Below are 19,542 nucleotides of genomic sequence, written 5' to 3' on the forward strand. Positions count from 1 at the left end.
CTTTCTGCAGCCTTTCTCTTGGTCTATCGATCTCCGTGTGTTTGATACTTTCTGAGCCTTTCTCTTGGTCTATCGATCTCCGTGTGTTTGATACTTTCTGCAGCCATTCTCTTGGTCTATCGATCTCCGTTTGTTTGATACTTTCTGCAGCCATTCTCTTGGTCTATCGATCTCCGTGTGTTTCATACTTTCTGAAGCCTTTCTTTTCCCTTGTGGATTTCAGTCTAGAGCCTATTTTGCGACATTTTCTGTTGTTCTTGGTAATGCATGACCAATCCAGGCCCAATATTGTCGTTGGAGTTCTTCTTCTATTGTAGTCTGCTGAATTGTTTGAGATTTTATTCGGCCTTCGGACAACAAGCATTTGTAGGTGAATGTATGGAGCTCGTCTGTATTGTTAGTTGTTACTCTCCAAATTTCTGCTTCTTATAAAAGAATTAATATCATGAGTTTAAATATAACTATTTTTTAAACACTAGTAAACAAGAAAGGACAACCAAAATGAGATTTTCCAAACTTCAATGTTAGAGAAAAAATCGAACAAGAGTTTTCTTTGATTGCTATAATAATACAGTGTAATGTAATTTATCTCCCATTTTCTCTCAAACTTAACTAGGTCAATTCAATATCTTAAGTTGATTGTAAAAACATACATATTATTAACTATTTTAAAGGATTTTTATATTCCAAGATAAGGCGTCCTTACGGGCTTTTGGGCTGGGCTCAGCCTAAGATGCCCGGCATCGCACCCTCCCCCGATATGGAGATCGGCCCAACATCAAAATATGCCACTCAACTCATTCTATGTATCGTAACATATGCTAAAGACTTAGATGCATTGTGGTTCACTTAATCCAACTACGACACATTATCTAAACAAGGATTTATTTCTCAATGTTGAAATATTTACGGCATCTATACTAATCACCATGAGATCTCTTAGTATAATATTTCTGGGACGCTCGCCCATTGCCCAGCGTATTGCTAATGCCACCTCTGTCCCGATGTTTTAAAGTGGTTAACAAAAAAAAATGTGACTGTTGTATTGAGAACTATTGAGTCAATAATTTGAACTCATTGCTAATAGACTACATTATACCCGAGTTTAAAAGTCTTAAGTTAAATTAACATTAAATCAAATATAAGAAATAAACAAAAAATTACGCTCAGAAACTATTATCAGGATGGATGGAAGATTCGCACCTTTTATGGAGTGAGGAGGGATACAAAGAGAGGCAGCACTTAAGTCATCTCGAATCTTGGCCTGATTTACAAGAAGTGCAGAGATAAGTTATTAGAAATAGTTCTTACAGAATGATTCTTACATTTTAATAGCGTTAAGAATAGATTGGGATCTGGACATATATGGTCAAGCAAGGGACCTCTCCTATGACATACGGGCTCACATGTTCAATACAAATCATCAGATCGCGACCCATAAAAGACAGTGGATGTTCTGCAATAGCCAAAGAAATTATTTTTCTTTAGATTATTAAGGCAGTCCTTTAGGTAAGACGTATTCAAAATACACTTTTTTTCTTCTAAAAGCATTCGAGATATCGCAAGTAATGTTCATTATGTATGCATAATGTAATCACAGAGTGATAGACTAAATGTATTGCTAACAGAGCTATTACCACAGCAGTATAGACTAAGTATACCTTAAATGAACTTTTTAGACGATATGCTTCAAATGAACATTTTAAGCCAATCTTTCTCGAATGAACGTTTTAAGTCCATAATCTTCATTAAATGAACTTTTTTTTTAAATTTCTTAAATAAACATTTCCAGACAATGATCTTCAAATGAAGATTTAAAGCCAATCTTCTTCAAATTAACTTTTTGAGACCAATTTCTTAAAAAGAAACTTTTTGACACCATCAAATGAACGTTTTGGCACCAGTATTAACATTTACCACACACATCTCAACGAAACTATCTTAAGTTTGATTTTCAATCAATTGATTTTTAGCAGCCTCCGAAAGGGGAAAAAACGCTATTAGTTTTGTGAGGAGTGTCCGTCCGTCCATCCGTCAGTTCATCCCGTTTAGATCTCGTAAACTAGAAAATATAGTTAAAAATCCGGGTAGTCCGACAAAATAGCGCGGACAAAATAGCGCAGAAAAATATATTTCAGGCATTTTGAAAGAAATACTTTAGATATGGTAAAATATGAATAGAGCCAATATTTTTTTTGTTTTAATGTTATCATTATTTTTTAGTCATTTTGCAGTAAACACTTTAGATATCTTAAAACATAAATACGCAAACAGTAAGCAAAAATTATAATTATCTAAAATAAATAATTTCAATAATATATCATTTATTTACATTCCAAAAGTGTACTTTGATAACAGGCTCGTCAGATTTAAATATATATATATATATATATATATATATACACACACACAAACGTTCACAAAGTTAAATTGTAGGAAATGTCACGTAGAAACTCCATCACTGGCTTGTTTCCGTACATTGGCAATAGCTGCAAGTCGTCTGTTAAGTTGGAGGTACTTTGTCTTGCTTGCAGCTTTAATTCGTTCTCCAGCATTGTGCCTCTGAATCTTGTTCTCAGTGTTCTCCTGCTCTCTGAGGAAGTGAGTGATTAATTTGTACACATTGGGGTTATGACCGTCAATAGACAGTTGAAATGTATGGTGCCATCCCTCCACTGAATTGTTTGTTCGTGGAACATTTTCCTGTACTCTATCTCTAACATTCCATAATGATATCGGAAACCTTGGAGTCACTCTGCAGTTTCGTCTCTGGCGACCAATATAGTTGTCCTCCCAATAGTCATACAAATTCCCTACAGTAAGTGATCGCCAGCTTAACTAATCCTGACACGCCAAAGTTCGTCTTGGTTTGATCAAAGAGAGATGCCGCAGATAATAAAGATTTTTAATTATATTATAACACACACATCATCATACCTAACCTTTGAACAGGGTTACCACATTTAAAAATCATTATATTATTTTTAGGAGAATGAGATAAAATTGTATGTACTCTCTTTCTCTGCAAATATGGCCTACTTCTAGATCTATTAAAATTATCAACAACAATGCTGCCCAGGACATTCACTTACATAAAACCGATACTTTTATACACATCATAGAGAAGTCCGCGCTATTTTGTCTTACGCTATTTTGTCAGGAAATTTCGCGCTATTTTGTCGCACTATTTTGTCGACACTGTTTTGTCGTCGCTATTTTGTCGTCGCTATTTTTGTCCGCGCTATTTTGTCGGCGCTGTTTTGTCCGCGCCATTTTGTCGGGTCATCGAAAATCCGACATCATAATATTTTATCTATCTCATCCACCTTGTTCCCCATTATGTTTACCTTCATTTTCATTTCTTCACGCATCGAGTCGTACATGTCTTTTAGTGAGTTTTTCATAGTTTTTAGAAGCTCGCCGATATCTGGATCCACTTCAAACAAATATGTTTCATCAGCCAGAGCCTGCCGAAGACGTGCTCTAAGAATGTCTTTCTTCTTTTCAAAGCGTTTCAGACGCCGCCACTCGAGCTCTACTCTCAGCTCCTTTAATTCCAGCTCGTCTAGCCGTTTCATAGATATTTTAAACAAGCTCCTACCCAAGGCCTCCGTTGAGTCGCCCAATCCCACTTCCAGACACCAGTGTAATAACTTCAGGGAGGTAGCTCGATTGGGCAACGATTTTTATTTACAGGCCATCACAAGTACATAAAACAACATCCGTCTTTAGCACAGTCTCTTCATATCGGCTCTAGACTTGGGCGGAACTCGTTCTCTTCTTTCTCATGTCAACATCCTTCTCAGTCTAGTCTCTAACAATGCACACCTTCTGAACTATCTTTGATGGCGGTGCGCATTGCAGGGTTATAACAATATTATCGCGTAAACTGCGGAAATGTACTATTGAAACGGTACACTTTTCTAAAGGAATTATTTTTTCTTATTTTTTTTTCTTGAGACTTTGAATAAGAGATTGACTCTTTACAAAACAATTAGATCAATTAGATATTCATTATATGACATCAGTTAGGCCTGGCTCACTTCTAACTTTATCTTCACTTTCACCTATCCTTTGGTCTGCTGGACCGCTGGGGCACCACACAGGATTTGTCAATTTTCTTTCTCCATTCTTCTCTGTCATTTGTGTTTGATAAAATTTCTGAAAATATTGAAATTCCGATACTAAAAATTCCAGTCTTAACCAGGATTCGAACCCAGAACCCGCGGTTCAGAAGCCGAGCGCTTTTGAACTGCTCATCAAACGCTCATATAATATTTTGGTAGCTATTTTGTTCAGAGAGTATATATCTTTAGTTGAATTATCCATCTATGCAAATAGCGATGCCTTATTTTGGTCATATGTGCTTCCCAAATCTGTTGTTCAGCATTAACAGTTGCTTTCTTGGACGTTCAAACGTAACATTGATCAATAATACATTCTGCAGGTCTTTCTGTGGGTGGGATAGACATTGGAAAATAAAAAAAAAATTAACCATCATTATCAATTGAAAAAAAATTGTTGTATGCTATTTGAAACCTAACTTTAAAAAAAAAATATTCCTTTATGACAAAATGGTCAAAAGTGGTATCTACATGTAAACATATTAAGTTTAAATTCTCCGTTAGTAAAGCAAGTTTTTGTTGGATACGATAGTAATAGCTTAACATGTGTAATTTAATTCTAGCCCTCTTACAATGCCTTATTTTAGGAGAATATTCTCCTTCTCGATAAAGTTTTGCTTAGAGCTTGACGTCAAATAGGAATATTATTCTTGAATTATATATTTGTAAAATTTTTGTTATGTATTAAGTTTAAATTCTCCGTTAGTAAAGCAAGTTTTTGTGGGATACGATTGTAATAGCTTAACATGTGTAATTTCATTCTAGCCCTCTTACAATGCCTTAATTTAGGAGAATATTCTCCCTCTTGAGAAAGTTTGGCTTTTATCCTGATATCAAATAGGAATATTATTCTTTAACTATATATTTGAAACATTTTTGTTATTATTATAGTTTCCGAGTACGTAATTTTAATGAGTTATACATAAAATCTAAACCAATTTAAACACTGAAATAATAAATGTCTAAATCTGAACATATATGTAACTAGCATTACCCATCGGCTACGCTTACCTCACCTCAACTAGCCCTTAACTGTTGGACGGCTTCTCACCACACAAGATCTGTTGACCATCTTTCTTCATTCCTGTCTTTCCTTTACCTTGGAAAGAATCTCTCTCAATGGCAGGCCTGTTCATTCTTTTATGTTGTCTTCCCTTCGCTTTCTCTGTCCGCCTATTTTTCTTTTGTCTGGTAATGTTCCCCGAGGGAAGGTCTTTACAAGCCCCGAAGACCTTGTGATATGGGCATAGAGTTTTTTTGTTTGCGTTTTTTTACAGTAGTTAGCAGTCCATCGTAAAGTCCAATCGCTGTACTAACCCTTTCTTTCTCATTTTCCTTTTGTGATGTGGTCTTTGTCTGTGACACCTTGTCAATTCCATTGTTAGGACTCTACTAAAAAACTCCAGTTCTTACCAGGATTCGAACCCAAAACCTCGATTTTAGAAAAATCGAGAGCTTTATTACTCATCCACTGCGCATTAAACGCTCATATACTATTTTGGCCTACACCCCCCTCCTTCACCTTTAACGCTCGCTTATCATACATTTGTCTCCTGATTTTAGTTTGATACGTTGAATTGAAACGTTATGCAATGTCTTTAAAAGCAAGATCTCGATAGAAACTTTCAATGCAAATAACGTATACCCAATTAGCGAAGAAGATGGTACCACAGAAGTGGCAGTCACCAATAGGGTAGTAGGCCTATTAGCAGTCGCTACTAATATTCGGCCAGAAACATTGCGTTTATCATAACTCTCTTATTTTATTCGAAATTTTTATCGCTAAGATATGAGCTGGGTATGCAAACGGTAATTAAAGTGTTTTCATTTGGGGCAATTATTCTCCGTCTCGAGAAAGTTTTATTCTATTTTTATATAAAATCTTTGTGATTATTTTTAGTTTCTGAAGACGTAATGTTTAAAGTGTTTAAAGAAGTTGGAGAAATAACGTGTTCAATATTTGTACCAGATAGACAGACAGACAGACAAACAGAGTTGATATAGGCTTTGTTACAAAACGGTCTTATTTTGTATTCATTTTTAGGAAACATTTACTTTTGAAACTCAAAACCAGCTGTAATGGCTTCCATCAGTGACGATGAAATCACTGCTGTAGTGATCGACAACGGCTCCGGCATGTGTAAAGCGGGTTTCGCTGGTGATGATGCCCCGCGAAGTGTTTTCCCTGCAGTCGTGGGCAGACCTAAGTATCAGGTGATTATGGTAGGAATGGGCACCAAGGACTGCTACATTGGAGACGAGGCTCAGGCCAAGCGTGGCATGTTATCCATGAAGTGAGTTCATTCTAAACAAAAGCATCTGCACAATGGTAGGCCCTATAGATCTAGTAATTCTGTCACACTACATCTGCACAATGGTATAGATCTAGTAATTCTGTCACACTACATCTGCACAATGGTATAGATCTAGTAATTCTGTCACACTACATCTGCACAATGGTAGGCCCTATAGATCTAGTAATTCTGTCACACTACATCTGCACAATGGTATAGATCTAGTAATTCTGTCACACTACATCTGCACAATGGTATAGATCTAGTAATTCTGTCACACTACATCTGCACAATGGTAGGCCCTATAGATCTAGTAATTCTGTCACACTACATCTGCACAATGGTAGGCCCTATAGATCTAGTAATTCTGTCACACTACATCTGCACAATGGTAGGCCCTATAGATCTGGTAATTCTGTCACACTACATCTGCACAATGGTATAGATCTAGTAATTCTGTCACACTACATCTGCACAATGGTATAGATCTAGTAATTCTGTCACACTACATCTGCACAATAGTATAGATCTGGTAATTCTGTCACACTACATCTGCACAATGGTAGGCCCTATAGATCTAGTAATTCTGTCACACTACATCTGCACAATGGTAGGCCCTATAGATCTGGTAATTCTGTCACACTACATCTGCACAATGGTATAGATCTGGTAATTCTGTCACACTACATCTGCACAATGGTAGGCCCTATAGATCTGGTAATTCTGTCACACTACATCTGCACAATGGTAGGCCCTATAGATCTAGTAATTCTGTCACACTACATCTGCACAATGGTATAGATCTAGTAATTCTGTCACACTACATCTGCACAATGGTAGGCCCTATAGATCTGTTAATTCTGTCACACTACATCTGCACAATGGTATAGATCTAGTAATTCTGTCACACTACATCTGCACAAAGGTATAGATCTAGTAATTCTGTCACACTAGGAGCCAATAACCGATGTGATATAGGTTCTAGGGAGCTAAATTTAATCACTGCACTTTGGTTTGCTTCTTTTTTAGTGTAAATGTCATTTGTAGAAATCTTATTGAAAGCGAGTTCAAATTAGACTGACGTGAACTTTTTAATCGACTCAACGTGACAGGAGAGCGTGTCATAACGTCATCAACATTTTACAGTTACAATTATTCAGAGAAATCAGAAGCGAAAAAAAATACTATATTTAGCTTTCATTAGTTATACTTGTAATTGCTATGTTGGACACTATAACCACTGGCGGATCCAGAACTTTGGAGTGGGGGGGGGGCGATTTTTTTCCAAACCCTAACCCTAACGCCCAGTAAACCCTAACCCTATGCATAAACGTGCGTACAGCACATATATATATATATATATATATATTCGATATATGAGAATAAAATAAGACTGTTTCTCAATCTTCGGCGAAAAAAAAAAACAGGAAAAAAAACAGTCATGTTGAGGCCTTTCTCTTGCGCGCTTGGGGGTCTGGGAAAGCGCTGTAAGTTTCCTCAGTGGTGTTCGGGGCGAAGCCCCGACAATCAAAAGTGCTTTCTTGCATTTTTCACTGCAGAAACGCTTTCTCCTGACATCTACAGCTTATTGTTTATCAGTGGGGTTCGGGGCGAAGCCCCGACGCAAAAAGCGTTTTCTTCCATTTTTCACGGCAGAAACGCATTCTCCTGACATCTACAGCTCATTGTTTATCAGTGGGGTTCGGGGCGAAGCCCCGACGCAAAAAGCGTTTTCTTGCATTTTTCACTGCAGAAACGCATTCTCCTGACATGTACAGCTTATTACTTATTAGTGGGGTTCGGGGCGAAGCCCAGACGTTTTCTTGCATTTTTCACTGCAGAAACGCATTCTCCTGACACTACAGCTCATTGTTTATCAGTGGGGTTCGGGGCGAAGCCCCGACGCCAAAATCGTTTCCTTGCATTTTTCACGGCTGAAACGCATTTTCCTGACATCTACAGCTCATTATTTATTAGTGGGGTTCGGGGCGAAGCCCCGACTCCAAAAGCGTTTTCTTGCATTCTTCACTGCAGAAACGCATTCTCCTGACATCTACAACTTATTATTCATCAGTGAGGTTCGGGGCGAAACCTCAACGCTAAAAGCGTTTTTTTTTTTGGCATTCTTCACTGCAGTAACGCATTCCTGACATCTACAGCTCATTATTTATTAGTGGGGTTCGGGGCGAAGCCCCGACTCCAAAAGCGTTTTCTTGCATTCTTCACTGCAGAAACGCATTCTCCTGACATCTACAGCTTATTATTCATCAGTGAGGTTCGGGGCGAAACCTCAACGCTAAAAGCGTTTTTTTTTTGGCATTCTTCACTGCAGTAACGCATTCCTGACATCTACAGCTTATTATTTATTAGTGGGGTTCGGGGCGAAGCCCCGACTCCAAAAGCGTTTTCTTGCATTCTTCACTGCAGAAACGCATTCTCCTGACATCTACAGCTTATTATTCATCAGTGAGGTTCGGGGCGAAACCTCAACGCTAAAAGCGTTTTTTTTTTGGCATTCTTCACTGCAGTAACGCATTCTCCTGACCTACAGCTCATTATTCATTCTATTATAAAGGGCCTTTTGAATAATATGGAAAAATATTCAAATATTCTAATATGAATTTATAGTCCCTTAATACATTGCAAATACAACCGATTTGTTCTTTGAAAAGAGAAGATACCCAACATATTTAGATTAAGGCTTTGAGGATCGCCGCCGAAACAAAACAAATTCGATTAATAATATTCAATAAAATGTAAGCATAAATTGTGAGTTATAGTCCCAAATTTATTGAACTAGAAAAATATGAGATAGAGTAAAGGTTGGAAAAAGTCGACTAGGAAAAGATTATCTGGCTTTTGAACTCAATTCAACCGTGACTCTTATATTGAAAAATTTCGTTTGAATTATAACTTTTCCAAAGCAATTTCTTTCTTAAAATAGTTATGATAAATTCATGTGAAATTACACAAACTCTGGAAAGGGGAAGGGCGGTAAAATGAAAACGATTAATCCTCGCTCCTTTTTATAATTTCTGCTAATGATTGCATTTTGCTTTAAAGAATAGGGGTTGGGCGACTCGATATAAGAATTTACTTTATAGCATATATAAATTATATTAGTGACATATTTTTTTATTATTTTGTAATTTCTTACTATAATAAAAAAACGAAAAAGTATTGGTTTGTCCGATAGGGGTGAAGGTGATTGCATGTATCGCACTTCCACCTGTTTATATTATATAGATATTCGACTAATATTGTTCACATACTATGATTTCTCCATAAAAGTAGGACCGCCCCCCCCCCCACTCAAAGGGTTTAGATGGGAAGGGCAGTAGAGGTATTCGCTCCTCCCCTTCCAATCGGCCAAATATGAACGACATAATATAAAGACCTATTAAAATACCAATAAAAAGTTTTAATCATATAGATATTTAATTGATTCTGTTAGCAAGCTGTGATTTCTACAAATAAATAGGACCGCCCCCCCCACTCGAAAGTTTATGGTGGGGGGGGGGGCGGATTGATGCCATCGCCCCCTCCCGACCCTACCAAATCGGCCAAATTACTAGAAAGGGGGGGGGCGAAAAAATCTAAAAATAGGTTGAAATATAAATAATTAGTATATATTATTAACATAAGTAATAAATTCGTATACAAATTGTGTGAATTCTATACTAAAATTCGTCCGCCCCCCCCCCTCGGGGGGGGGGCGGCCGAGTGGGGGGGCGATCGCCCCTACCGCCCCCCCCCCCTGGATCCGCCAGTGACCATAATAGCCCATGCTAGATGATTATTAATGTCTTATGTGTTTCTGTCAAGGTCATCTCTTCAGTACTGAATAACCATTTATATTTCTTTGAATCTTTGGGCTTCCGTAGGAAATAAGGACAGATCCTTCCGAAAGAATCCCAATAACTTCGTTCGTCTACAGCAGTGGTCTTTAACCTTTTTTGGCCTACTGCCCCCTTTTCGAATTAAAAAAAAAAATCCGCCAGCGCCCCCCTCTAAGAAAAACACTTAAAAGATGCGTGAGAAGGCAAATTTGAACAAAATGTCATTTATTTATTAATGTTTATGCTGTCAATAACACTTATCCCGCATGCGATCATCTTTAGCGAGCTTAGAGGAGGACGGAGTTACAGAGGTGCCCCCCGTAAGCGCTATAAAGATCCAATCGGGCGCCATTTCGCCCTCACTGGCATAGAGGAAAGTAACTGGCAGCATTCTCTGGCAGCAGATAGCCTCTGAGACAAAAGCTGCGGGACAAACATTTGAGACTCAAAGAAAAGCCATTGTTGAAGACAGGCGCAAAAGACGGAAAGAAAACTTGAATAGAACGCCAGCAGACAACGGCTTTGTCTGCATAAAATTCGGGAAAATATGCAGGTCGCAACTGGGTTGCGTATTTATGTGAAACACTGCACCATGCACTGCACGTAATCTTCGGAATTGGAGGCAAAAACAGCCAATATTATCATTATACAAAAATCATGTCAAATAATCTGCAGTGATTTAACAAAAAAATTAATCTCATTGTCATGACTTTCAAATCCTAAGAATAGTACGCTTTTAAATTTTTGAATATTAGGGTCAACTATTTTTAGTTTTAATTGTAAATTTAGTTTTATTTTTTAAAATAAACATTATTATTGCTGAATTCGCTACAAAAAGAAATTAATCTAATAGGAACCTTGTGCCTCCTGCAGTCTGACAATATTAGAAATTTCAAGCTTTAAATTAGTCAAAGCAAGGCGAAGGTCTCCTCTAGTCGCTACATCCAGTCTATTTCTTTGCTTATTCATTAAGTTTGTTAGGCACTAAATCTAAGTTAACCATGTATGTTGATGGAAAAGCTAAAACATAATTCCATTTTTGACCACCGTTTTGGAATTTTACTGAAACATTTAAATGCAGCCACATCTCTGTTGTGCCTCCAGGGACGTAGCTAGGAATTTTCCATCGTTAGGGGCCAGGGGGCTTGACCTCTCTGGGGACCTCTGCGTTTTGCGTAATATCAGGAGGCCGCGGGAAATCTGTTATAAGTTATAAAATGTTTTTTTTTTAATTTAATAATTTACACCTATGAAAGTGTGGAGCCCACTGGGGTCGCATAGGCTCTGCAAAATAGTGGCGTATACTACGCCGTGGGTCGACTAGTCTGTTATAAGTTATAAAATGGTTTAATTTAATAATTTACACCTGGAATTAGCGCGGGGGCCTATGAAAGTGTGGAGCCATCTGCGGTCGCATAGGTTGCAGTGGCCTAAGGCCGGCCCTGCAACATAGCGGCGTATGCAACGCCGTGGGTCGACTAGTAGTTAATAATGCTCACACTAAATTACTTTTGTCACTAAATTACTTTTGTCACTAACTGTATTCAGATATCCAGTAGAGCATGGCATCGTGACCAACTGGGATGACATGGAAAAGATCTGGCACCATACATACTACAACGAACTAAGAGTGGCACCTGAGGAGCATCCAGTCATACTGACAGAGGCGCCCCTGAACCCAAAATTTAACAGGGAGAAGATGATCCAAATATTTTTTGAAACCTTTAACACGCCCGCATTTTACGTCAGTGTCCAGGTACAGTGCAAGTCTTTAATAAGTCTATAGGTACATATACACTCGTTTTAATAGGTCTATAGATACAGATACACTCGTTTTAATAGGTCTATAAGTAGGTCATAAAGACTCGTTTTAATAAGTCTATAGATACATATACACTCTTTTAATAGGTCTATAAATAGGTCATATACACTCGTTTTAATAGGTCTATAGATACATATGCACTCGTTTTAATAGGTCTATAAATAGGTCTTATAGACTCGTTTTAATAGGTCTATAAATAGGTCGTATACAGTCGTTTTAATAGGTCTGTACATATGTTGTGTACAATCGTTTTAATAGTTCTATACAAAGGTTATATACAAACGTTTTAATAGGTCTATAAATATAATGTGTACAATCGTTTTAATAGGTCTATAAATAAGTCATATACACACGTTTTGATAGGTCTATAAATAAGTCATATACACACGTTTTGATAGGTCTATAAAAAGGTTATATACAATCGTTTTAATAGGTCTATAAATAAGTCATATACACACGTTTTGATAGGTCTATAAATAGGTTATATACAATCGTTTTAATGCATTTGATTATGTGTCATTTTGTCTTTTTTTAAAATAAGTCAATACATTTTCCCATAGTAACTTTGTAATAGTTCCTTAGATAGGTCATATATAACTCTCATAAATGTAGGCCTACAGGCTTTGTGATGTTTTCTTTAAATTTAAAGATCTGTCATATTTCTGGTTTTAAAATTGAGTTTTCAAATGGCCAGTCATATATCTGCATCATTAGGCCTATACCACACGAATACAACGTAGAATCTTAAAGTTCCAAAGTTAAAGACGATTTAGGATTGGATAAGAAGACCCAATTGCAACCTTCTTGCTATTGTCGTCATTGGGTCCATTTAATCTCTCTTTCCGTCGTGTTTGATTTTGTCCTTTTCTCTACGATTAGATTTCATTTGCGCCAGCTAGTACTAGTCTATTAGGCCTACTAAGGCATCTGCTATCAGCTGTTTGAACAAAATATACTTACGTCTATATGCAAGACCGGTGGCTGAACGGTAAAGCGCTTGGCTTCCGAACCGGGGACTGGGGTTCGAATCCTGGTGAAGACTGGGGTTTTTAATTTAGCCATCTTCGGGCGCCTCAGAGTCCACCCAGCTCTAATGGGTACCTGACATTTGTAAGGGAAAAGTAAAGGCGGTTGGTCGTTGTGCTGGCCACATGACACCCTTGTTAACCGTAAGCCAAGAAACAGATGACCTTTACATAACCTGCCCTATAGACCACAAGGTCTGAAAGGGGAACTTTACTTTACTTTATATGCATGACCGCTTTTTTTCCCTTTGAATTTCTAATGAGTTACAAGAAATTAAAATTCGGTTAAGGGGATGTCGATGTGGAATTAACTATTTGGACTAAAAGTTTAGTCCTAAGTCAAAAATGTTCACCTATTTTTTGTCAAAGGTCCGTCATATCGAGATATAGCTCATTTTACACGGGTTGGCTTCAGATACAACCCCCCCCCCCCACGAGTGTGTTTCGGTCATGGGTTTGTTCCCTTGGATTTAGGCTATCAAAGTGCATGTGTGACGACACAATACCTGGTGATGTTGATTTGAATATATAGACTTAGGGATCAAATTAGTGGACCAAAGCTCTCCAAGCAGCACTTCAACTTATCATTAAGACTTGTTCAAAGTGTGAAGTGCTTTGGCTAGCGGGGGAGAGGGAGTCGGGGAGAACACCGCGTAATGTGATACTTATAGGCTACCCGTCAGTCTGTAAGATACACTTAGTACACATCCATTGGTAGTTTTAAACTCGAGATAGACTGTAAAAATCTGAATTAAGTTAGTGGATTCAACAAAGAAAACAAAATAAATTTTAGATTCTACCCATTGCTGTAGTCCGGGAAAAAATTCTGGGCAGACAAAAATCTGTTTTTCTGTATCCATTTCTTCTACACAGCTGCATAGTATTGGACATATATCTTAAGACAGAAGGTTTCAAACTGTGCGCATAGGGCTAAAAAAATGTTTAGAGAAAAAACAGCGAAGGGTGGATCAAATCTCAAACATAGCAAAACTCTCTTGCTCTAGGTCTGCTAGACTAGGTCAACGTCTTTTCCATGACTTCAGGTTTATTGACGAAAATTTAGATTCACTTGTTAGGTCACTAATGCTAGAAGACCTTTTGGTGAAAATGTCAAGGCAGTATTTCGAGTCTGGTGCATCAAATGGCAAACGATAAGCGGCTGATGTTAGAAGAATCGGCAAAATTGCAGGAAAAAGTCACGGAAGATGTAGGTTCAAGCGATTCAGAGGAGAGTCAGTATATTGGCTTCGATTGGAAATATCTAGGCTTATGGTCATCTTTAATTAGCGATAAAGAAAGCGTCGAAGTCATATTGATTGATTTCGATATAGATACAGATAAGTTTTTAATAGATTGCGTGATTTGATTTTATCTTTGTTTATTTTAATTTTCATTTGGGGCCACCAAATTCACTTTGCCTAGGGCCTCCAATTACCTAAGACAGGCCCTGAAACCAGTACTGTGCTAAATCTTTTTCCCTCTTTACAATATGTTCATCCGACAGAATTATAGCTTGCTAAACATAATAATTACATTGGAAGAATGGCTCTACAACAACAATAAGCAATCATTTGATTTTGTTCTCTAAAGGCCGTGTTGAGTCTGTACGCTTCAGGCAGGACTACAGGTGTCGTCATGGATTCTGGAGACGGGGTGACCCACTTTGTGCCAATCTACGAGGGCTACTGTCTCCCGCATACAATCAAGCGAGTCAACCTGGCTGGCAGAGACCTAACCCAGTACCTCCAGAGGATTCTTAGCGAGAGAGGTTACACGTAAGCAGAATCCTACAGTCTACGTGCACATGCCTAGGCGTAGTTTCTAATTATATGTAACTAACTGCATTACATGTCATTCTTGAATCTCCTCCACAGAATGACTACAACCTCGGAACTAGAAATCGTTCGAGACATCAAAGAGAAACTTTGTTACGTCGCCTTGGACTTTGACGCTGAGCTGGCTTCAAGCGCCTCCTCTTCCGCCATGGAAAAATCCTATGAGCTGCCAGACGGTTCCATCATAACTATAGGCAATGAGAGGTTCCGTTGTCCGGAAGTTCTCTTCCAGCCATCCTTCATCGGCATGGAAACTTCCGGAATCCACGAGCAGCTTTACAACTCTGTCCAAAACAGTGACCTAGATATCCGCAGCGATCTCTACAGCAACGTGGTTCTGTCAGGGGGGACGACCATGTATCCTGGGATAGCGGACCGCATGCATAGAGAGTTGGCGGCCTTGGTGCCGCCTTCCCAAAAGGTTAAGGTCATCGCCCCTCCGGAACGTAAGTACTCCGTGTGGATAGGTGGATCCATTCTAGGCTCACTGTCGACTTTCCAGCAGATGTGGATCTCCAAGCAGGAATATGACGAGAGCGGTCCTTCCATCGTGCATAGAAAATGCTTTTAATACCAAGAATGATGAAAGAATTATACCAACAAATTTTGTTCATTTAAAACAAGATAGCTAGAAATAAACTCCAATTTAAATGACCTAAAGACATGGTGCAGGATGTATTCTACAAGTAGATCTTTCTGCGAAATGTTCATTTATAGCACTCATTAGAGTAATTAATATGATATACAAATATTTTAATTGTTTCTTTGACATTTGCATAATTTATGTGACATGCCTGCATGTGGATTTCAAACATCTGTATTACTGCTTCAAGTATATATATTGGGTTGGTAGGGACTAATACAAGTATGAACTATATAATTTGACAGTGACTACTGTACTTTGTTTCATTGTAAAGACTTCACTTGCATTAAATATATGTTTCTTAGTGTTCAAACAGTATTGCTCCAATACATTATTTAATATAGAGACTAAACAACGTTTTCTTTGCCCAATACTAAAATGGAATGTTTTAATGCGAGTTATGTCCAAGTATTTTTTTTCCATAGGTAAAAAATTGTTTAATATAAGATAAATGAAGAAACTTGATTGACAAGCTAATTAATGCATATGATGATATTAATAAAACTCGGTAATATGTTAATGCCTTCACACATCCCTCAGTCTGTCGAACCGTTAGAGTACCACCCATGATCTGTAAATGTGGGGGACTTTTAACCTTTTCAATGAATGACGAAGTATTTGGTATCATTTCAAATAAGTTCTCAGAAAGAAAACAGATGCAGTAGGCTCGACATCTAATTTCTGTGATAACAACAACAAAGAATGGACGTTTCTAAAAGCCTCCTCGTTAAAGCAAAGCGCCAATCAGATTGGACGTTTCTAAAAGCCTCCTCGTTAAAGCAAAGCGCCAATCAGATTGGACGTTTCTAAAAGCCTCATCGTTAAAGCAAAGCGCCAATCAGATTAAAATTTGCTTGAATTGTTTACCTCGCTTATATCCATTTACTTCGTCTGCCTTTTGCACGTTATTTCTCCCACTTCCCATTCTCGGATCAAGTTTGAATCTTCGCAAAATTATTCATTGTTGATGACAACACATGAATCAAACACAAAATTAACCAATTGTTTTAATAAATTGGTCGTAATTAACTGAATGTACTAAACTAAAGGGAGATAAGCCCAACATATATGTCAGCCATTGAACAGTAATCTCCATCAAAAGCGCCAATGAGACATGCAAGATAGCAGACGCGTAAAACGTCATAAAGATCAGGAAAGTAACTTACGCAATTGTGTACAGTTATAATTGATTCAAAATAATGCGCTTTACTTAAACAAAAAAGTGCTTCTTGTTTCGTTTTAACACATGTATGTAGGTATGGACCCTTACGTTATTGGAGATCCTTCTCTACCCATCAATGGCGAAAAAAATATCAAAAGAATGATTGTGGTGTATCCGGTGTACAGAGTAACGGAAGTGATGATAAGCAATTATTTTTAACAAAGCTTATATCAACTCAATCTTTCTGTCTGGTGAAACACGTTATTTCTTCCACAATCTCGGATCAAGTTTATACTTTTCATAATAATTTCTAGTACCTGACAAAACAAGAATAAAAACAAATCAACCAATATGTTAATTAACTATCGGAAATTGTTATTTTGTCTGGTATCGAACGAGGGAAAGAAATTGTACTTGACAGATGTGGTGGTATAAGTTGAATTAATCCCCTTGAAGCCTGCGTTTGAATTTAAGCCGTACAACTTTTTGTATGCATTTAAAAAGCGATCACGGAAACATTTACGAATTTTTTTCCCCCCAACACCTTTCTATTCTGGCCCAGACAAGTTCAATGTTTAATGTATAATTTCTACTTTACTTTTTATTCTTCTGTTCTAAAGTGTCTATAAATTTGGTCATTTTTACTAATGGTGTTACTCTGTTCAAACAGGAAAATTCGTTCTTTTAAAAATAAATCTCACGGCTCTATTTTTTTTTTGTCTGTTCTGTTCTTGATTTGCGAATGCATATTTTATTATTGGCCAAACTATAGTTCAATACCATTTTAGTTTTATGCTCCTGATTGATTCGTAAAAATTCTTTTCATAAACCCTAGGGTATGCTTCGTTTGATGATTTTAAAACTATAATGTGGCATAAGAGTTCCATGATGACTTCTCACTATAGCCTACATTTTGAGTTTGTGTAACTGGTTTACCATGAATAAATATTTGTTTTAATTTGTTTTAGTGTTTTTGTTACTTTTAATAAAAGGCTTTTTTTTTTGGGGGGGGGGGGGGGGGGAGGGGTTGGAAAGACGTGCTCGAATTTGATTCCTATTTCTATAATTCTTTTCTCTTTGTAAAATGTAAATATCTTGTGTTGTTTTTATTGTTTACTAGCCTGGCATTACCCGTGGCCTGCGGGTCTAAGTTTGCTTTTGTTCCTGAACTAATGAATCACATTTTCAAAGCTCTCTTTCGCTTGAAGACTTAGTGTCCTTAATGTTTGGTTTATAATGGAGATCGATAAAAGTATGAGGCCTATCAAAAGAAAAGAAGGAAGTATTGGGGTGGGCTTCATCAATACAAATAAATAAAACCCTAATAACCTTTAGTTAATACGGTTTTGTTTTGTTTTTATTAATTTATTTTATCAACGCCTACAAATAAAATCTATTGTTTTTTTTAACCATGTGACGTAGATTTGGAAATGATGCCTCAATAGCTGTGGCAAATGTTTATACCGCTTCGATATATAGGCCTAATGGAAAAAAACAACAAAAAAACATTGTGAACAGTGTTGGTGTGTCAGATTCATGAATTAAAATTCACGCCAGAAATAAAGCCTCAAAACTTTCAGCATGGCATTGACTTTACTAAATCTTTACATTCTGTATACCTATCTAAGTGGGCCTACTGAGGCTATTATAGGCCTACATGTATACAGCTTCCAATCGACAATAGCAGAGTGAAGGAGAGATACTTGCGAATTGGAGAAAGAAAATGCATTTTAAAAAAAAAATTCCCTTACCCTGTGGCTAAGGCACATTTCTTATTCCATATGCTAGGACACATTGATATAACCGCCATTTCCTTCCTATTGCCATTGAGAGTACGGAAAGGGTGGTCTGAATCAGCCAGTCAATTGTTTACGTGTCTAATCTATATGGAGGACTAAATCAACTCATGATATATAGAAGATATAAAATGGAATACAAGAAGAATAAAAAGAAAGCTTCTCTACAATTATTTTTCACTTAAGCACTCAATAAAAAACAACCACATTACAGAGGTTTAGGATTAAAAGCAGAATTATTTATTACATTAGACAAGTAGCCTATTGATGAGAACAAAATGGAGGCTAACAGTTGTCACAGTGTAACCGGGTGGTAACAGGGCCGGCCATAGTGCATAGACAAACTATGAAGCCACCTAGGGCCTCCGATGGGTGGGCGCTACGCACAGGACTATTTTTTTTATGGTACACTAATTTTTTTTTTTATAAATTCCATAATTTTATTTCTTCTTTTTTTTTTAAATTTTATTTGGGGTCACCAAATTCACTTCGCTTAGGGCCTCTAACGTGGGAAACTGGTGGGAAACTTAACCGCCATCATTCCTTGCAACCCTGAAGAGGACTAGGTTCTCGCATAAATACCCTATTATTTTTTTCCCCATGTTTTCATACGTAACAACACATTGTTTTTTAACAGCCTCGATTATACAAATACTTGTTTATACAAGTGTAATGGATTTAAGCACTCCACTACATATACAACGCTTCCAACGGCATGCGTCTCAAATCTCCTCTGACAATCAGTCCAAGTCCTGGCCTTAACGTGTGGCTAATGTAAGCTATTGAGTAGGCTACGGCGAAACTGTTTCAGCTAACAGTAGAAGGGGCAAAGTAACTGTCGCCTAAGCCAGTAAGCTTCAGGCAGTAGGGGCTCGTTAGCCTTAGCCTTGGCTGGTGAGCCACCTAGGAGAAGGAAAACTCTTAATTCAAACCTCTGCTGCCTTGCAGTTATACCCAAACATGGGAAAGGCTTCGGAATTAAAACCCTGGGGAAAAATTAGG

General features: G+C 37.6%; 1 protein-coding gene across 1 annotated transcript; it reads left to right on the top strand.

Annotated features, from left to right (window-relative positions):
• Positions 1 to 1,315: 1,315 nt before the first annotated feature.
• On the top strand, positions 1,316 to 17,706 carry LOC106055736 (actin-3-like). The gene is made up of 5 exons (XM_013212156.2): positions 1,316 to 1,509; positions 6,169 to 6,418; positions 11,806 to 12,013; positions 14,695 to 14,879; positions 14,979 to 17,706. Exons 2-5 carry the CDS (start codon positions 6,204 to 6,206, stop codon positions 15,508 to 15,510), a joined length of 1,140 nt encoding a protein of 379 aa, XP_013067610.1. The 5' UTR covers positions 1,316 to 1,509; positions 6,169 to 6,203; the 3' UTR covers positions 15,511 to 17,706.
• The last annotated feature ends 1,836 nt before the right edge of the window (positions 17,707 to 19,542 follow it).

The sequence above is a fragment of the Biomphalaria glabrata genome, chromosome 15, assembly GCF_947242115.1.
Source record: "Biomphalaria glabrata chromosome 15, xgBioGlab47.1, whole genome shotgun sequence".
Classification (NCBI taxonomy): Eukaryota; Metazoa; Mollusca; class Gastropoda; family Planorbidae; genus Biomphalaria; species Biomphalaria glabrata.

Bases quoted from the DNA above. Each gene is read 5' to 3' on its own strand.
- LOC106055736 (XM_013212156.2), top strand. From the start codon at position 6,204: ATGGCTTCCATCAGTGACGATGAAATCACTGCTGTAGTGATCGACAAC. The intron at 6,419-11,805 runs GTGAGTTCATTC...AACTGTATTCAG, and splicing joins CGTGGCATGTTATCCATGAA to ATATCCAGTAGAGCATGGCA. The intron at 12,014-14,694 runs GTACAGTGCAAG...TGTTCTCTAAAG, and splicing joins CATTTTACGTCAGTGTCCAG to GCCGTGTTGAGTCTGTACGC.